The following is a 19,956-nucleotide window of genomic DNA, read 5'->3' on the forward strand; positions in this document are numbered from 1 at the left end:
AGAATATCATTCATCTATAAAAATCAATGAAGTACTACATTAATTTGCTAGGGCTGCCATAATAAAGTAACTGAGGGGCTTTAACAACAGACTAAAGACTGGGGAGGGGGCTTTTATAAACAGAAATTTATTGTTTCACGGCTCTGGAGGCGAGAAGTCCAAGATCAAAGTGTCAGCAAAGTTGGTTTCTTCTGAAGCCTCTATCCTTGGCTTATATGTGGCCACATATATATTTTTTTAATTTATTGATTTGAGAGAGAAAGAAACATCAATTTGTTGTTCCATTTACTTATGAATTCATCGGTCGCTTCTTGTATGTGCCCTGACTGGGCATTGAACCTACAACCTTGGTGCATCAAGATGATGCTCTAACAAACTGAGCTACCCAGCCAGTGCCTAGATGGCCATCTTTTCCCTGTGTCTTTACACATGGTGTTTCTTCTGTGTCCAAATTTCCTCTTTATTATAAGGATACTAGTCATACTGGATTGGGGCTTACTCTAATGACCTAATTTTAATTCAATTACTCCTTTAAAGACCCTATTTCAAAATATGGTCATATTCCGAGGTGAGCACTGAGGGTTAGCACTTTAGCACATAAATTTTGAGGAGACACAACTCAGTCCATAACAAGTACTGATACATTTAGTTACCATATGGATGAACCTCAAAAACATACTAAGTAAAATAATCTAGACATAAACAGGCACATATTGTATGACTCTATTTATATGAAATGTACAAAATAGGCAAATCCATAGAGATGGAAAGTAGATTAGTGGCTGTCAGGGACTAAAGGGAGTGGGGAGTTGATGTGACTGCTAACGTGTATGGAGTTTCCTTTTGGGGTGATGAAAATGTTCCACAATTAGATGGAAGTGGTGGTTGTACAACAGTGTGAATGTGCTAAATGCCACTAAATTTTTCACTTTAAAATGATTTTTATGTGTGTGAATTTTACTTCAGTTAAGGTCTGTCCATAGAAGCCCCTCTCCCATGATCATTAGGTAGTTGCTGTGTGTCCAGCCCTGGCCAGCAGCTGAAACTCATCCCAGGCTGATTTGACACCAGAGTGCCTTCTCTTAATCTCTAGGCTGGTGTTTCTCAGCATGGTTCCCAAATTTCCTGATCTGGGAGAAAACTACAACTCAGAAGTACCACACCTGACTGTCCACCAGCCCCATTTCAAGACTTTCTTCCTCTTTCACCTCCATTATAATTACTTGTGTATCTCACCCAAAGACTGTAAGCCGTTTGAGGTCAGGGACAATCTCTACCTCATCTCTTGCATCTTCCAAGATCCAAAAAGCACAGGAGGTGACCAGCCAGTTAAATCTGAATGAAAAAGAAGAAGCCTGCCTTGACTGGATATCTCAGTTGGTTAGAGCTTCGTCCAGATACACCAAGATTTCAGGTTCCACCCCTGGTAAGGGTAAATACAAGAAGCAACCAGTGAATGCATAAATAAGTGAAACAGCAAATTGATCTTTCTCCTTTCTCTTTATCAAAAATATCAATAATTAAAAAAAAAACACCCCATCATGTAAAGATCCTAGGAGAAAGTTCTAGGCATGGAAATAGCAAAGGTAATCAACGAGAAGCCCCCGCAGGTCAGGGACCTCATGGCAACATGGCCCCTTCTATTTCCTAACGGATCTTCCTGTTTCTACATGTAGACCCATTCAGTGTCTTTTCTGCTCAGCAACCAGAGGAGAATCATAAATCATATCCATCACTCCTCTGCTCAAAGCCCTCCCACGGTTCCCCATTGCCCTCTGGATAAAACTAGAACCCCTCTTCATGTCCTATCATGCCTGCATGGCTGGCCCCTGCCTGACACTCTTCACCTCTCCTCCTCCCTCAATTTGCTTCATTCACTGGACCTCAACCACAGACCTCAACCACATCTGTCCTTCAGCAAACCCTGGGGAAAGACTTAGATTTATTGAGCACTCCAGGAAAACTTTCCCATGGGCACATGGGGACACAGACAGGGAGGCTCACTGCAGCATCATTTCTGCAATCAAAACAAAAAAATTGAAAACAAAAGTCTATCAAATAATTTATTCACACCATGGACAATATCAAGCAGAGATTTTTTTGTCAAACTTCTTTTTTAACCACTGAGCACAGTAAGAAATATATTTTATTTACAGGTCTTGACAAAAGTGACCTTGACAATCCTTTGATGACAAGGTCTCTGACCCCTTCCCTTGAACCTACACAACCTTTGTGATTGGCCTGACCAATAGAATACAACAGAAATGATATCATGTGACTTCCAAGACTCAGTCATAAAAATGCCTGCACTTCAGCCTTGTTTACTGGGGACCCAGCTGCCATTTTGTAAGGAAACTCAAACTGGCCCATTTGAAGAGACCACTGTATAGATATTCCAGCTGATTAGCCCAGCTGAGGCTCCAGCCAGCATCAATCGTCGGCAGCCGTCCGTCTCGAGAGACGATGGTGTAGCTTCTTAAGAGTCTATCTGCACCGCCGAGAATGGCTGTGCAGTCCGACTCGGGAGTGACACGGTATCTGTCTCCTCCCGTGTTGAATCGACATCTTGTGATGACGCTGGAGTGTCCTCTCCAGTGAAGCTGAAGCTACAGAGCCTGGGCAGGGTGATATGGAGGGTCTGCTGTTGCCCATGCAGCAGACCCCCCCTCTCTTCGCAGCTGAAGGGTCCAAGGGAAAGACGGAGTCAATACAGCTTGGCTTCAGGTGCGCCGCAGGAGTTGCCGGTGTTGACTGCAACGTCAAACCGCCTTAGGGACTCCGGCTCCGGATTTTCTGTCGGGGTTTACTCCCTTAGCCTTTCCCCTGAAGAGGTATGCCGCAAGGCAGCGGAGGTTTTTTGGAGTCAGAGGTTTCCTTCTCTGATGTGCCCTGACTGGAAGATCGAACCAGTGACACTTAGCTCGCAGGCCGACGCTCAATCCACTGAGCCAAACCAGCCGGGGTGAACTTTTAATATATTAGCTCAATATGTCCAGGTTACTATTAGAGATGATAAGGCCGTATTTGAGTTTCTAAGCAAGGCTCAGAGTTCCATGAGTGGCCTCACAACCTAAGCCAAGCCCTTGACCCCTAATGGACATAAGACCCTCCTGTTCCTTTGTGGCCTGGCCGGGACTGCCCTAACGCTCTGTACTTACTTGCATCACTTGGAAACTCAATCAGAAGTTCCCTGTGCAAGCCTGTGCCCTCTCATTCATCAGGAACAGCTCGGGGGAAACAATACAGGTTGCTCCAAGCTGAAAAAAAAAAAACCCTTCTGTTTAAATGTAGTGAAACATTAGAGGTCAGGTCCCTGCTGTCCAGGGGAGGTTCGTTTCGCTGAGCCAGCATCAATCACAGACGTGAATGAAGATGTCTTCTGGTGTTTCTGGAGGACAGGTGTCAAGTCACTCAACTTTGAATCCTTCCCAGTTAGGACTGCAGACAGCATGGAGCAGAGATACAAGCTATCTCTGCTGTACCTTGCCTACATTCCTGACCCACACAAGCCATGAACATAAAAATGGTTGTTCAGGGAAGGTTTGTTAGCATATAATTGCAACTGGAATACTAGTATATACATAAAGGTATATATGACAGAAATAAGTTTTACCAAAGAGTACCTACCCTTACTACATGTGATACAATCTGATATTTTTATTCTATTTTTTCCCATTAAATAACCACTGTACACCTATGTTCATAGCAGTATTATTCACAATTGCCAAAAGGTGAAAGCAGCTCAAATGTCCATCAATGAATGAATGGATAAACATAATGTAGTAAATATATGATGTAATATTATTCATCCTTAAAAGGGAAGGACATTTTGCCCTGGCTGGTGTGGCTCAGTGGACTGAGTGCCAGCCTTCGGACCAAAGGTCACTGGTTTGATTCCCAGTCAGGGCACATGCCTGGGTTGTGGGCCAGGTCCCCAGCTGGGGGCGTGTGAGAGTCAACCAATGGATGCTTCTCTTGCACAGCAATGTTTCTCTCCCTCTCTTTCTCCCTCCCCAACTCTCTAAAAATAAATAAAATATATAAAATAAAAAATAAATAAAAATAAAAAGGAAGGACATTTTGACACATGCTACAATGTGGATGAACTTGGGTACATCATGTGAAGTGAAATAAGCCAGTCACAGATGAACAAATACTGTAAGATGCCACTTACATGAAGTCTGTAGAGGAGTCAAATTCACAGAGACAGGAAGTAGAATGGTAGGTGCCAGGGGCTGGGGAGAGGGGAGAACAGGGAGCTAGTGTTTTAACATGGACAGAGTTTCTGTTTTGTAAGATGACAAAGTTCTGGAGATGGATGGTGGTGGTGATTACACAATGATGTGAATGTGCTTAATGCCACTGAATAGTATGCTTCAAAATGGTTACCATAGTAACTTTTGTGCATATTTTTTCACAATTAAAAAAGTAATAATATTTAGCCAGTCAAGATGGAGTATAGGTGGACACACTTCACCTCCTCATGCAACCATAGAAAGAATTACAACCAGATTTCAAACTAGTAACACCCAGATCCATCAGAAAATTGAGCTATATGGAAGTCCAACAACCAAGAATTTTAAAAAGACACATTCATCCAGATGGGTAGGAGGGGAAGACTTGAAGAGATGGGTAGAGAGGTGGCATGGCACAGAAAGGCAGTGGTGGCAGCATCAGGTGGGAGGCGGAATAAACGGGAGGGATACCTTCGAAGCCAGTGATCCTAGCCCAAGGCCAAATCACACAAACCAGAGTTCCAGCACCAGGAAGATAGAGGCCCATTACCTCTGGCTGTAAAAACCAGTGGGAGACCAGGCCGATGTGGCCCAGTGGATTGAGCTCCAGTCTGCGAACCAAAACCAGTGGGGGTTGGGGTAGCAGAAGAAACTGCCGAATTTTTGCCACTTAAAGGGCCTGCACAGTCTTAGAACATATGCAGATACTGAGATTCACCACTGGGTCAGATGCAGCTGAAAGGGTGCCGGTCACACACAGGAAAGGGGTGAAGTAACTGGAAATGGGATGAGCACCAGGCAAACCACCAGAAGCCAGGTGGCGGCATTGTCTCCTCTCTGAGTCCTTCCCACACTGACACAAAGCGGTGAAGTGGGTTGCCCTGCCTTGACAATTACCTAAGGCTCCGCCCCACACAATTTACAGGTGCCTTTTCTACATAGGCCACACTACTAAGACAGAGAATAAAAGCAGCTCTACCTAATACACAGAAGTAAACACAGGGAGGCTGCTAAATTGAGGAGACAAAGAAATATGGCCCAAATGAAAGAACAGAACAAAATCCCGGAAAAAGAACTAAGCAAAACAGAGATAATCACCCTACCATCAGATGCAGAGTTCAAAACACTGGTTATCAGGATGCTCAGAGAACTCCTTGAGTATGGCAAAAAAAATAAAGGAAGAAATGGAGGTTACACTAAGTGAAATAAAGGAAACCACAGGAAACCAACAGAGAAGGGAAGGAAGCTGGGATTCAAACCAACAATTTTGGAACATAAGGAAGAGATAAATATTAAACCTGAACAAAAAGAAAAAACAAGAATTCAAAAAAACAAGGATAGGCTTAGGAACCCCTGGATAGATCCAAACATGCAACACCTGAATCATAGGGATGCCAGAAGGAGGAGAGGAAGAACAAGAAATTGAAAATTTACTTGAAGAAATAATGAAAGAAAACTTCCTTAACTTGGCAAAGGAAATAGACATATAAGTCCAGGAAGCACAGAGTGTTCCAAACAAGTTGGACCCAAAGAGGAACACATAAAGACACATCATAATTAAAATGCTAAAGGTTAAAGATAAAGAGAGAATCTTAAAAGCAGCAAGAGAAAAGCACAGAGTTACCTACAAAGGAGTTCCCAAAAGGCTACTAGCAGATTTCTCAAAAGAAACTTTACAGGCAAGAAATATTCCAAGTGATGAAAAGCAAGGACCTACGACCTAGATTGCTCTATCTGGCAAACCTGTCATTTAGAATGGAAAGGCAGATAAAGTGCTTCCCAGATAAGGTAAAGTTAAAGGAGTTCATCACCACCATGCCATTATTACAGGAAATGTTAAAGGAACTTACTTAAGAAAAAGATCAAAACCATGAACATTAAAAAGGCAACAAGTTTACACTTATCAACAACCAAATCTAAAAACTAAACAAACAAACAAAAATCCTAAACAAACAACTAGAACAGGAACAGAATCATAGATATTGAGATTATTTGAAAGGTTATCAGGTGGGAAGGGGAAGGGGGAGAAATGGGGAAATGGTGCAGGGATTAAGAAGCATAATTGGTAGGAACAAAACAGACAGGGGCAAGTTAAGAATAGTATAGGAAATGGAGAAGCCAAAGAATTTACATGCAAGACCCATGGACATGGACTAAGTGGAGGGCGGGGGTGGACTGCTAGAGGGAAGGGGGATACTGGGTGGAGGAGGGAAAAGGGGGGAAAAATTGGGACAACTATAATACCATAATCAATAAAATATACTTTAAAATAAATCATTTTAAATAAAATCTTTTTCTATGAATCATTCCCCCTTATTGTACACCTGGAAATAAATAAGTGCTCGTTGTAACTTACCTCATCGATTTCCTGAATCAATAATGGGCCCCAGGATTCATAATGTGAAAAATACAGCTATACAACACGTATAATAAATCTACAGGGATCCACATGGAAACATCTGGAAAGTATAAGATTAAGGGAGAAAAGTTGCAAACTAGTGCCTTCAGGATACCATTTATGTACACTGTTTAAAAATATATATTGTACATTGTTTCCACAGACTCCAGATAAGTAGTGAATGCATAAAGGCTGGTCCTGGAAGAATGAACTAATTTCAAAATAATTGTTAGTCTTTAGAAGGGTGGGGAAGGAAAGGGGCGGTATTTATAGATGGAGGTATTGTTACAGAAAGAGGGGAGTCCAAAAATCCCCAGAGTTTGCGGCTGGGGGATGGGGAGAAGGAAGCAGCCTCATGCCTGAGGCTGGTGGCTAGTGTCTTTCTTATGCAAAATGGCTTTAATGCATCCAAAGCCTCAGGTGGATGGGAGGGGACTTGGACCAGGGGATGGTATGGAGAAAGCACACAGATCCTGCGTGAGGTTCTGTGAATGGTCAGAACTGTTTGCAACGCCCACTGCGTCAGAGGACGCAGTCAGGGATATATAAACAGCTGTGGACATTTTAGCTCTCTCTCTCGCTCTCTTGCTCTCTCGCTCTCTCGCTCTCGCCCCCTCCATGCAGCTTGGCGAAGGGGCCTTCTCCATGCGGAATAAAGAAGTTAAGTTCTCCATGTGGCTTGGAGAAGGGGTCTCCAGGCTGCTTCTAAGAGGCTCTGACTCTCATGTGCTCTCTCCATGTGGCTTGGAGAAAGGGTCTCCAGGCTGCTTTAAGAGGCTCTCACCATGCGGTTTTGAGGAGAGGAGATCCACGCAGTTTGCAGGAAGAAGGCAGTTTACAAGGAGGCTGAGAATCCAGGCGGTTCTGCATTGAGAGCTGGAGGGCACCACAGCACAGAAAGGACCTCCCCAATCAGAACTGAGTGATTGGCAGCTGCTGGTAAAGCTGAACTGTGTTTGGAAAGTAGGGAAACGGTTTCTCTAACTTTTCTAAAACTAGCCTGGTTTGGTAGGGGGGAGGCAAGAATATGTGTTTCAGGGTGTTTTAAAGAACATAAGACTTAACAACAGAAATCCACAAATAACTAAATCTATGTAACTGTTAAATAAACAATTCTTTTTCTTTTCACTAAACTCTGGTATTGAGAGTTACAATTTTGGCGGCGGGCAATCGGGCCCCTAACTAAAGAGCCGGTGAGTTTGTTTTCAATTGGAGCAGCCCAGGGGTTCTGTAACAGTATCACGTCATTGGAGGCTTTCATGGTAGGGGAAAACTTCTACAAAAAGGAATTTTTTTTAAAAGATCTGAAGCAATAGAGCCAAATTGTTGATACAAGGTGGGGCAAAGTAGGTTTACAGTTGTGAGTACATGAAAGAGTTTATTCTTGTATTATTATTTATTAATTATAGTGTTATTTTCCATAAGCGCAACTGTAAACTTGCTTTTTACCCACCTGGTATCAACACTGTATTTCTTAAACCCGAGTGACAACTTATGACTGTACACTTCTGTTCTTGTGAAATAATTTATTAATACTGTAAATAATGTATAAAGCAACTCTCTAGGATACATAAAGAAACTAAAACAAGTTGAAGGGTGCTCAGACAGGACAGGGGAGGATGGGAGGCAAGTGGGAGTAAGACTTCACTGTAATCCCTTATGTTGCTTGTATTTTCAATTTGAAATACCCACAACCCACACATATAATTTATTACAGTTTAAAGAATAATTATAATTCAGGCATCACTGGAGCCCAGATCAAGAAATAAAATGGAGCCCTGACTCGTATGGCTCAGTGGGTTGGGAATCGTCCAGCAAAATGAAAGGTTCCAGTTGATCCCGGGTCAGGGCACATTCACATATTGATGTTTCTCTCCTTCTCTTTCTCCTTCCCTTCCCTTGACTAAAAATAAAGAAATAAAATATTTTTTAAAGAAATAATATGGAATAAAGTTCATATAGAGAAAAGCAAACAGAAGGGGTTGCCTAACTCAATGACCTGCTTCAAAGTGACCCCCCTCCATGTGACCACCACGTAGAAAGCCCCTCATCCACACCAAAGACTCAGAATGAAAAGGAATCCTTTGGTCCTGCCTCCTTTGTTGCAGATGATGCCTATGAGATTCATCCACATCGCTGTGAGCAGTTGTAATTTCTGCTCTTGAGTTCCTGTGTGGTATTCTGTCAGCTGAAACATCAAAATTTAGGTATCCCTTCTACTGCAGAAGAACACGGGTGAAAAGACACTGAATATCCAAAGGACAGAATCCAGTTTGGGATTAATATTTATGACATATACAGTACTGCTGTGACCTACAAATATTCTTGTCCAGGGTTCCCAGTTCACTGAGCGAACTGCAATTCCTCCTTCCTTTCTTTTCTGTATTTCTTTTTTTTTTTTCTTTCTCTCTCTTTTGATAATAAAAAATATCTAATATTTACCATTTTAGTCATACAGTTTAGTGACATTAAGCACACTCGTTCACGATGTTTTGCTACCATCACCACCATCCATCTCCAGAATTCTGTCATCTCCCCAAACTCTGTACCCATTAACCACAAACTCCCCATGCCCTTCCCCCAATCCCTGGCACCCACCATGAATTTGACTCCTCTAGGGACCTCCTATGAATGGAATCATAAAACATATGTCCTTCTGTGACTGGCTCATTTCATTCAGTATAATGTCTTCCAGGATCATCCATATTGTAGCATGAGTAAGAATTTCCTTCCTTTTTAAGCCTGAAATCCTTTTTTAAAAATAGTGTTTAGGCACGTTGACTGGGGGAGGGCCAGGGCACTGACGGGGCGGTCCCCTGCAGAAACCCAGAGGGGCCCACCCACAGGGACCCAAACACCCAAGGTGACAGCGGCACTAAAAAAAAAAAAAAAAAAAAAAAAAAAAAGTGTTTAATTTCTGCACCATGATCAGGCATTTTAAACATTTTAAAATATAAGATATTAAAACAATATCAATATCTTAAATAATACTTATTACATACGTTTAATGTTTTAAATAGATATATATTAAAATAAACGCCTAGGTAAGGTTTTAAATAAGTACTTAGAAGTTTTAATTATAATATTAAAAATCAAATTAAAAAACATAAATATTTAATTTTATGAACAATATTTAAATGTTTAAAATAAAATTTAAATTATGTAGACTGACTAAAGTAGAAATGTTCAAGTTTTAAATACTCAAGTGATTAAAATAAAATTTAAATATTATAATTTAATATTAAAATAAAATGCTGTTTTAAATATACAAAATTTAAATTTTAATATATTTTAATAACTGCTAAAGTAAAATTTTAACTTAGATTTGAAGATGTATAAAAAATTTTACACCCTTCTTCCCCCTGCCCTGAACTGAGGTAGCTGAGACACACAGCGCGCCACCCCGCCGCCTTGGGACCTCGCACGCAGGCAGCACAGTGGCCAGCTCGGCCGGCCCTCGAGGACCCCGCACAGTCAAAATGGCGGCGCCCGTGCGGCAGGTACATAGCCTCCTGGGGCTCGCGACAACCCTGGGCCCAGGCTTCCGTGGCTACCGGGCGCCGCCGCCTCCACGCCGCTCTCCAGGGCCCTGGTGGCCGGACCCGGATGACCCGCTGACTCCGCGCTGGCAGCTGGGGCCGCGCTACGCGGCCAAGCAGTTCGCGCGGCACGGCGCAGCCTCCGGGGTGGCCGCTGGTTCGCTGTGGCCGTCGCAGGAACAACTCCGCGAGCTGGAGGCAGAGGAGAGTGAATGGTACCCGAGCCTAGCGGCCATGCAGGAGTCAGTGCGGGTGCAGCAGCTGGCCGAAGAGCAGAAGCGTAAGGCCAGGTGCGTGCGTGCGTGCGGTCTGGCAGGCAGTGGGCTGCAGGTCGCGTTCTGCGCGGCCCGATGGCTGAATTGTACCCCAGCGGGTGCTTATCGCAGGGTTTGCATACTGTAGATTTATGCGCACGCTCACATAGCTGCAAAACAGACTTCATCATCAGCAAATCTTTACCGAGCGCCTACAGTGTGCAAGGCTTTGTCCCAGGTGCGGGGAACACGGTAAAACATTTCAGCTGGCGACAGAGAACCATCAGGAAGATAAAATTTGAGGAAGATTGCGGACGGAGAGCGGCTTTGATTTGGGTTCTTAAACTTTATGTTTAAGTAGACACCAGAATGACCAGACACAGCCATGGGAATATCTTAGGGAGAAGTGTTCTAGGTAGGGGGAACAGCTAGGTAGTGGCCCTGAGGTATGAACGTGCTTTAAGTAACAGCCAGGCCATCAGTGAGACTGGGCTTATAGAGCGGAAGTGGTATCAAGGGAAGAGGACGGACTCAGAAGCAGGACTAAAGGATTAGACTTGACCCGAAGTATGTAGGCAAGGCCAGAAGCATCAGGATGGTGCCACTTCCTGGAGGGAAGGGCCAGCCAAAGCAGACTAGTTGGGGAAGCAGTCCAGTTGTGTTTCTGGTGTTTAATTGTTCTTGTCCTTACAACAGCTCTGAGGAAGAGGGGATCACTCTCACTTTAGAGATAGGAAAACTGAGGCCTGGGAAGGTGGAGTCACCTCTTCAGTCCTCCAGGCAGTAAACTGAAGATGGGATGTGAACCCGTCTCCTGTCACTGCCCTACCCCACCTGGATAACCCCATCATGAGGCTAATTCTTCCAGCTTCACGTTTCTAACTCCTAAAATGGGGCTGTAACTGGCACCTACAAATTCATAGGATTGGATGGAAAGGTCTAATCCATTTGTTGTCTTCACTCCTGTGCTTAGAGCTGGGCCTGGCATACAGTAGGTGGTCAGTGATGTACAAGGGAGTGGCCTGGCATGGTGTGCGTAGATGGCTCAGTAGACAGCTCAGTGAAATATTAATTTGGGGGTCTGCTCTTTGGGGTTATTAGGACTCGGCCCTCTCATGCTGTAGGTCATACATTAGTTCATCTCTCCTTTTCTTCACTTATTCAGGACTTTTCCTGACAGTTAATGGCCAAGATAAGTCTTCCCAGTTTTTCATCTCCATGGAGGAGCTAGGAAGCAAGATGTGGGCAAAAGCTTGACAGTGGAATGTGGATAGATGGGTGCTGTTCTGGCTGGGTGTAACTGCCCTCACCATCTATCCTCCTTCCCCTGCAGGGAACAGCTTATTGCAGAGCGCATGGCCAAGATGCCACAGATGATTGAGAACTGGCGGCGGCAGCAGCAGGAGCGCAGGGAGAAGGAGAAGGCAGACAAGAAACGACGTGCCCAGCTGCAGGCGGAGGCCCAGGAGCGCCTGGGCTACCACGTGGACCCAAGGAGTGCCCGCTTTCAGGAGCTGCTGCAGGACCTGGAGAAGCAGCAGCGCAAGCGCCTCAAGCAGGAAAAGCAAAGACAGAAGAAGGAGGCGCGAGCTGCTGCAATGGCTGCCACTGCAGCCCAGGACCCAGCAGCCTCCGAGGAACCCAGCTCCTGAGCTTTTCTTTCTCAATAAAACCTGCTGCCCAACAGCTCCACCCCCAGAGAGCTCTTCATCCTCTTTCAATGTACTCTTCCCGAACACCTGGGGCCAGGGAATCCCTCACCCTTCCCTGGCACTGCTCACTGGGGGGCTCTAGGCCATGCTTCAGAGGAGAATGGGGATGCAATGGGGAAATAATGGAGGAACAGATGGCAGAGGAGAACACTTCTGTTTATCAACATTAATCTCTATTAATTATCAGGGGCAGGGGGAGTGAAGCCAAAAAACAGACTGGTGATGATGGTGGGGGGCAGGAAGAAGCAGCTCTTCCAAGACCAACCTGGGACCAGGGCCCACTGTGGGGGAATGAGACAGCTTCTGGGGAGGAAGATATATTGGGAGCCCCTATCGGCAAAAGCTGACAGACTTCTCTGCCTCTTTCTGGCATTCCCACAGAGCCTGTGCCCAACTAGCTCCCAAAGCCAAATGAGCTGGAGTGGGAAGCCCCAGCAGGCACAGACCACAGGATGGGCTTTTAAAACTTTATTCACTTCAAAACCTTTATCAGAGACATGGTTCTGTACTAGGCTGGGGGGTAGCCTCAACCTCCAGAGCAGCTGATGTTACCCCCTTTCCCAGACAGGAGAAGCCTGGCCGCAGCCTCCACAGTGAAAGGATGCAGGCTGGAGGCCAAGGCCAAACTGCAGAGGGGACTTTGGGCCTCTGCACTCACCCCAGAAGGGAAGATTTGGGCCAGTCCAACAGATCAAAAGTCTGGGGCTTCAGCTTCCCCTTACTCTCGAAGGGTGGGGAGGTCTTAGGGGCTCTTTGGGGATGGGGAAGCAAGCAGCCCTCTCCGTCTGGCTGCAGGGATCTGGGACAGAGGCCAAGAGGGGCCCATCTGTCGCTTCCAGTCCTGCCAGCTCTTTGGAGCAGGCTGGGCTAGGGCAGGGGATAGGGTACAGCTGTCTGGCCCAGGTCTTCTGAGGCCAAGATGGGAATGGGAGTCACTTCAGAAGGGTGGGAAGGTGGGGTGTTTTAAGGTTTTTGACTTTCCACTTCTTAAATAAACATCAATATATATATATTTTTTTCTTTTATAAAACTTTTGGATTTAGGATAGGGTTGGGGCAGTAGGCAGCCTGGCCTCCTGGTATCACTCGTCATCAAAGTTCTGACTCAGGAGGAAGTTGGCAGCCAAGTTCTCGTTTTTTTCACAGGCGAAGTAGGCCTGGATCACCAGGCTCTCTGGGAAGCCCAAGGCTTTCAACTGTGGGAAGATGGGCAGGTATGAGCAGGGGATGGGGCCTACCCACCAGTAGGATCACCCCCTTAGCCAGGCCTCTTACCCTCTCTATAGCTTCCTTCTCCTGCGGCGTCACCTGGATGTAGTTCATCTGTGGGGCCTCCTCACCTATGGCACCCCCCTCACCCTCAACATCAGAGATGTCCGCCAGCTCCCCAGAGGGCTCATTCAGCATCTGGATGAACTGCTCCTGGTGCCGGCTGATTTGCTGTGGGAGACAGAGGGCAAGGGATGGTGACCCACAGCCCTTGGCCAACCTCCCCATGTGCCTATTGCAGCCCTTGCCTTTTCATTCATTCAATAAACATGTAGAAAGTGCCTACTCTAGCCAAATAGCAACACAGTGGTGAACAGACCCCGTCCTGGTGAAACTGATGTTCCAGGATAGGGAGACAGGCTATATACAAGCAAATAAATGGACAATAATTTAAAATGTAAATACTGGGCTTGGTATACAGTAGAGCAGACACTGGGCTAGGAAAAATGTTAGGCCAGGAGGGAAGGTAGTTTCCTCCAGGTAGAGCAAACAGCAGTTGCAAAGGTCAGGGGATGGGGATGCACTTGGCAAATGCCAGAAACAAGATCCATGTGGCAAAACCAAGGAAATAAGAAACAAAATGAGATCAGAGGAAAGCAGGAACCAGACCTGCTTTCTTCTTGTGCCTTCTAGTGTGATGGAACACCACAATGGTGATGGGTAAATCTGGGTACCTTTCCGAACATTAATTCATCTGGATATTGCCTATCTGGGGGTTCTAATACAGCTCTTTATGTACATCTGACAATTTCCACATCAATGAAGTGCTTTTTCAGGACTCTGGCTCCTGGTGGAGAATGGACTGTTTAAGGGCTGTGCAAAAACAGAGGCCTGGCTACCAGGCAACCAAGTGGGAGATAAGGTATCAGCCATAGAAGGATGCAGGGTTGGACTGATTGAGATGTTCTGAAAGTAGAGCAGACATGACAGGTGATAAGACAACCCCAGCAGGCTGCAAGGCCTCAGGGCTCAAGCAACCCCAGGCTGGTCCTTGTGGGGACAGAGAGGGATGGGAGGAAGGTCTGTTCTGAAACCTTAAGACATCTGGAAAACACTTTCGTGGGGGCACCAAGTCAGCCACAGAAGGTCTGGGCTGGTTACATTGATTTGGGTCACCATAGACTGAATGCCCCAGGATGATTCATGGGAAGGACTGAGTGCAGATAAAGAACAGGTGTGCAGGCTGGGCTCTACGGCATCTGGAGGAGGTGAGCAGGAGCCTGCATAAGACAGAAGTGGGGGAAGCAGCAGATGACCAATTCTGAACCAGAGAGGCAGGCCCTCATGGAAGACCCAGAGCCAACTAGGGCACAGCAGTCCTGGGTGCTGCAATGCAACCCTATTGACATGACACATATGAAGCACCAGCTGTACGTGGAGCAGAGACAGTCAGAGCCACAAGACACTGAAGGCAGAGCACAGGACCCAGAAGCTGGAGGCAGACACACACACACTCCACCAGCTGCTGGGCTGTTCCAAGCTCCGCTATCTTCTTCCATGAGGGCAATGATGACGGCACCCACACCCTCACAAAGTGATTGGGAGGATTACATGAAACAGTGTAGGTCACCAATTCTATGGGAGTAGCAGGAAACTGTTGTTAGTCCAGCTTTCCAAGTACAGAGAATGCCTACGAAGGGCGCTGGTCCAGGCTCGCTCTTTCCAGCTGTGGTTCCCATAGGGAAGGGGAGGGGCGTGTTGGCTGCACTGGCTCCTGCAGGGCCCCCAGAGCCGCACCTGCAGAAGCTGCGGGTTCTCCTGGCCCAGCTGCTGAAGCAGGGCAGGCAGCAGCGCTGGGTTCTGCTGAATCACCTGCCGCATATTCTGGAACTGGGGCTGGTCCCGCAGGAACTCCAGGGGGTTCTCTCCCACTGGCAGGAGGAAGGCATGTGGTTAGACCCTAGGATGGGCTCCCAGAAGCATGTCTTGACAGCAGACACCCCACATGCACACCTCCCAACTCACTCACCTGCTTCTGTGGCCGGCTGCTCAGATACCTGGCTCTCCTGGACAGAACCGTGATCTGGCTCGGGACTCCCAGGAATTCCCTGTCAGGGGTCCTATTTAGTTCTAATGCACAGACCACCCGCTGCCTCCCTCCTGTGTGCTCAGCCCTGGCAGGAAACAGGTGAGGCCCACCCCTCCGCTCATGTCCAGCCTTCTACTGAAAGCCTTTTCTGGCTGGAACCACGACCCAAACACTTTTGGGGTCAGGTTTTGCCTCCCTGACCACCCATCAGGGCACTGAAGCCCATGCATTCCCTGGAAACCTCCCCTGAAGGCAGCACCCCCACCTCACCGTGAGTAGATACTCCACGGCTCGGTGGGGGTTGTTGTAGCTGGCTCTCAGGGCTGCCACAACCCGTTCCCGCTCATAGCCCATGGACATGATCTCCGTCAGCATCGTCTCATATTCAGAGCCAGTCACTGTGGAGGGAGCAGCAAGATCTGGGTCACCAGGGAGAGGGATAGGCAGCTCCCAGACCCTTCCAAACCCACACATGGCTCAGCTCACTGCTGGGACACCCAGTCACTTCTGCCCCAGGGACTGCTCACCCACCTAGCGTGGAGGCTGCATCTTCCTCTCTCCCGCTGCTACCTGAAGAAGGAACAGAGCTGCAAATTCAAGAGAGAGAAATCGGACCCTGGCTTCTGGCAGCTTGCCCCACCTCCTGGGTATACAGGACCACATATGTGGATGCTAGAATGTGCTGGGAGGACAGGGCCCAAACTGGGGCTGCTGCTCCCTGTCTTACCCTGACACAGACTCCGGGGATGTTGTGGGGACTGATTCCTCCGATGGGCTCTTGTCCTCTCTGACGGTAGGTGGGGGATGGGACATGCCTGACGCAGGGGCCGGTGGGGAGGATGTGGAGGACTCAGGGGCAGCAGTGGAAGAGGCCTCTGGGGCTACTGAGGTGCCTGGGCTGTTTTTGGCCTGTCACACCCAGAAAAAGGGAGCAGGCATCAGTATCCCTATCAAGCCCCAACATCCAGCCACCTCCTGGCCCCTCCCTATTCATGGCTAATCTCTCATGGGCACACAGGCTATTACGAGCTCCCAAGCTAATCCACGTAATCCTCACAACGAGCACACTTCACCTACCTTGGTCACCATGACAACCACAAAGTTCTTCTCATCTATGCGATAGTCCCTGATGGGAACATCATCGCTCAGTATCTTGCCAGCATAGATGAGTTTCTGTCCAGCCACAGGGAAGGCGTCACGACCCTTTTCAGCTTCTATTTTTTCCTTTAGAACCTTCACCTGGAGGGAGTAGTAGAAATAGTCATTGCAAACCCCAAGATTCTCTCTCCCCTTCTAGTTTAACGGGAAGAGGCTGAAGACCCTTGCGACAGAGAAGTTAAGCTTCAATAGTCAAGCATGGAGATTTGAATTCATTTGGTCACCCCAACATTCAACAGAGTATTTTGTGCCAGGTACTGAGGACATAGCAGAGAACAAAACACAAATCCTTGTTCTCATGGAGATGACACTCATGTGGGGAGAAGAAAAAACAAGTTATGTATTTCAGATGGTATAAGTATGATGAAAAATAAAACATAACCTAGGGGAGATAGAAGTGTTCCTCATTCCACACTGCAGACAATGGTCAGTTTTCACTGAGAGTACCTAAGGTAGTAAGGCTATCATAAATATACATGTACCACCGTTTTTAAAAAATTTTTTTACAGAGAAAGGGAGGAAGAGAGGGAGAGGAACATCAATGTGAGAGAGAAACATTGATCAGTCACCTCTCATAGGTGCCCAACCAGGGACTGAACCTGAAACCAAGGCATGTGCCCTGACCGGGAATCACACCGTTGACCTTCGGGTTTGGGGAACGGTGCCCAGCCAAGCCGCACTGGCCAGGGCTGGACCACATTTTTAGAGTCTCAAAGTAACTATATGAAATAGATGCCATTAGCTTCACTTCATATTTAAGAAAACGAAGGCACAGACAGGTTAAGTAACTTCCCCAAACAGTTGGGCAGTTCACAAAAATCTGTGTGTTTCCGCCCTGTTGGTGTGGCTCAGTAGATTGAGTGCTGGCCTGTGAACCCTAAGATCACCAGTTATATTCCTGGTTAGGACACTTGCCTGGGTTGCAGGCCAGGGCCACAGCTGGGGGCATTCAAGAGGCAATTGATTAATGTATGCAATGTTCCTCTCCCTTTCTCTTTCCCTTCCCCTCTCTCTAAAAAATAAAATGTTTTTTAAAAAAATCTACAAAAAGGAGATGTCAATATCTCCTTCATGGGGTAGTATGCAAAAAGTGACATACACATAATTACACTCCATGTTTGTTAGGTCCTAAATTCTCTTTTCAGCTAATAAAAAGCAGGATAATGCTTAAACCGTGGAATCTGAATAAGGCAGGACTGAATTCGAATCCTAGCTCTACCATTACTCGCTGACGTGACTGTGGCAAGGTTCTTTAACCCTAGGTTTCCACATCTGTAAAGTGAGTAGTCAAAGAGTCCCCAAATGACTAGCCTGCTTTGCATATTTAGTAAAGTAATAACAGTAAAGCCGCATTAACTAGCAAATAACAAACGGCCAACAAACATAGACAACTGAAATTCAGACCGTTTATTATCATTTATCACAGTCGTTGTCGTCGGCATCTCCTGGCCACTACTCCCAGATTCGGCCACCAACGTTCCCGAGGAGACGCCTGCGAAGCCGAGAACTCAGAGCCCACGTCCCAGAGAGCTCAGCCCAGCCGGACATCCGTGCCTGGCTCCCGTGCCCCGCGAAAACGCTGATATTAGAGCCAGGACCTGGCAGGCGCCCGGGGGGTGGGGCTGTCCGGAGACAGGCCCATGAACGCCGACCGAGCCGCCAAGGGTCTATGCCGCAGACGATTGTGGGGTGAGGGAGAGAATAGTCCAGAACAGTCAGGCAGGTTGGAAAGGGTGAGCCGGACTAGTGCCGCGCCATCCTCCCTGCCCCTCCCGCCGGGACCTTTGCCTCCCTGCCCCCACCCCACCCCCGGAACCCGTCATTCCGCCCCGGGCTCCATCCTGGCTCGCACCGTCTCGTCAGGCTCCATGCGGATCTTAAAGGTCTGCTGCTGCAGCGTTTTGAGCGTGATGGTGACGGCCATGGCAGGGCCCGAGCAATGAGGCGGCCCCGGAATCCTGACACAACATGCAATTCACGCCGCCGCCATCTTAGCGCCCAGCCGCGCCGCCGCTAGCCGACCGCTTCCGGGGCAGGCGCTGCGCGCGCCGAATATGAAAACACGTGATCTACAGGCGTGCTCTCCCCGCCCCCACAGGCTTCATGGGCACGCACAGGCATGCGCACACTAAACTCTGCTCCGCAGAAGGGGAGGGCGCTTCTCATTCAGGGCGCACACCCGTCACGTGGCTTTCTGCGAATGACGCCATGCCCTTAGCACTGACGTCATAAGGCCACAAAATGGCTCCTAAGTCCCTTCTTTTATCCATATGAGTTTGATATTGAACAAAAATTTTCGTGTACTTTTTATAGATACTTATATTTTTCCAGAGTCTTTATCTTTTTTACACATTGCAATTGAGTTTTATTCTGGTCAGGCCAACCTGACAGAAACCCCATCAGGCCCTGAAAATGAAACTTAGGACTGTTAAGGACACTTGAAAAGTCACCAACAATTATAGAAATAAATTCAAAAAAGATGCATTTGGCCACCTCTGTGCTGCTACTTCCCCAACCACTTTACTCATCCCACTATCCCCAGTCTGACCCCAGTAGTATTTAAGGAAGATGTTATTTTCCAAGTCCACCCTACATCAAATACAGAAGTCTCTCCATAAATTTGCCCTGGGTATATGGTGGGACTCAGCCACAGGACACAGAAGGGAAGCTTGGGGGAGGCTCATCCAAAGAACAAATACTTGAGGGATTGGCTGGCCAAAGCTGAAGGTTTTTAGGCAGACTGGATGGAAGTGAGTCTGGGCTTATCTCCCAGCTATCAGGTGAAGATGCCCCCATCCTGGACTGTCCTTTACCTTCCTATGAATCTACTCATTTCACAGATCCCATCCAAGCATTCACCCTAGCCTGGAACTAGGCAGTCACTCAACACCTTACTCATGTCCAGCTATGACCAATGTAACCAAGTCCTGCTGCTTCTCCCTTCACTATACGCTCTAAGCCTAGAAGTTTCCACCAGAACAGGCTGGACCCTTTTGAGGGCTTACCTTTCTTCTGCAACAAGGTCAGCTGCTTACCACTACTGGTCTTTAAAGGCAGTCTTGCAGACCCCAAACAGAGCCAGTCTAGGCCAGCCTCAGAAGCCCCCTCTCTTCTGCACCAATTCAATCCCTGTACCTTCTTGGGATCACCTCTTTCCCTTAAAAGTTTAAATCCCAACTTGGCCACTGAATACCTTCTCTGAACCTTGATTATAAGAGAAATAGATTTTACCGCTGTCCAATTACTCTATGTAGTGTTACTCCATAATAGACTGAGAGGTACATAGTTATATAAAAGATAGTATCAGAAAGTGCCCAAGGTGTAGGTTTAAATCCCTGCCACCTCTTCCTATATTCTGGACCT

The 19,956-nt window shown here is 47.0% G+C and overlaps 2 protein-coding genes across 2 annotated transcripts; one reads left to right on the forward strand and one right to left on the reverse strand.

Annotated features, from left to right (window-relative positions):
• Positions 1–10,085: 10,085 nt before the first annotated feature.
• GADD45GIP1 (GADD45G interacting protein 1) lies at positions 10,086–12,124 on the forward strand. Its single transcript, XM_090289754.1, has 2 exons — positions 10,086–10,462; positions 11,760–12,124. Exons 1-2 carry the CDS (start codon positions 10,113–10,115, stop codon positions 12,076–12,078), a joined length of 669 nt encoding a protein of 222 aa, XP_090145880.1. The 5' UTR covers positions 10,086–10,112; the 3' UTR covers positions 12,079–12,124.
• A 467-nt stretch (positions 12,125–12,591) lies between these two features.
• Positions 12,592–18,633, reverse strand: RAD23A (RAD23 nucleotide excision repair protein A). Its single transcript, XM_090289753.1, has 9 exons — positions 18,446–18,633; positions 16,513–16,674; positions 16,163–16,344; positions 15,967–16,022; positions 15,706–15,833; positions 15,375–15,454; positions 15,144–15,273; positions 13,413–13,577; positions 12,592–13,333 (listed from the first exon to the last, which is right to left on the reverse strand). The coding sequence occupies exons 1-9, from the start codon at positions 18,515–18,517 to the stop codon at positions 13,220–13,222; spliced, it is 1,089 nt and encodes a 362-aa protein (XP_090145879.1). The 5' UTR covers positions 18,518–18,633; the 3' UTR covers positions 12,592–13,219.
• Positions 18,634–19,956: the final 1,323 nt, after the last annotated feature.

This window comes from Furipterus horrens, unplaced genomic scaffold, assembly GCF_987537825.1.
Source record: "Furipterus horrens unplaced genomic scaffold, mFurHor1.1.pri manual_scaffold_10, whole genome shotgun sequence".
In the NCBI taxonomy this organism is placed as follows: Eukaryota; Metazoa; Chordata; class Mammalia; order Chiroptera; family Furipteridae; genus Furipterus; species Furipterus horrens.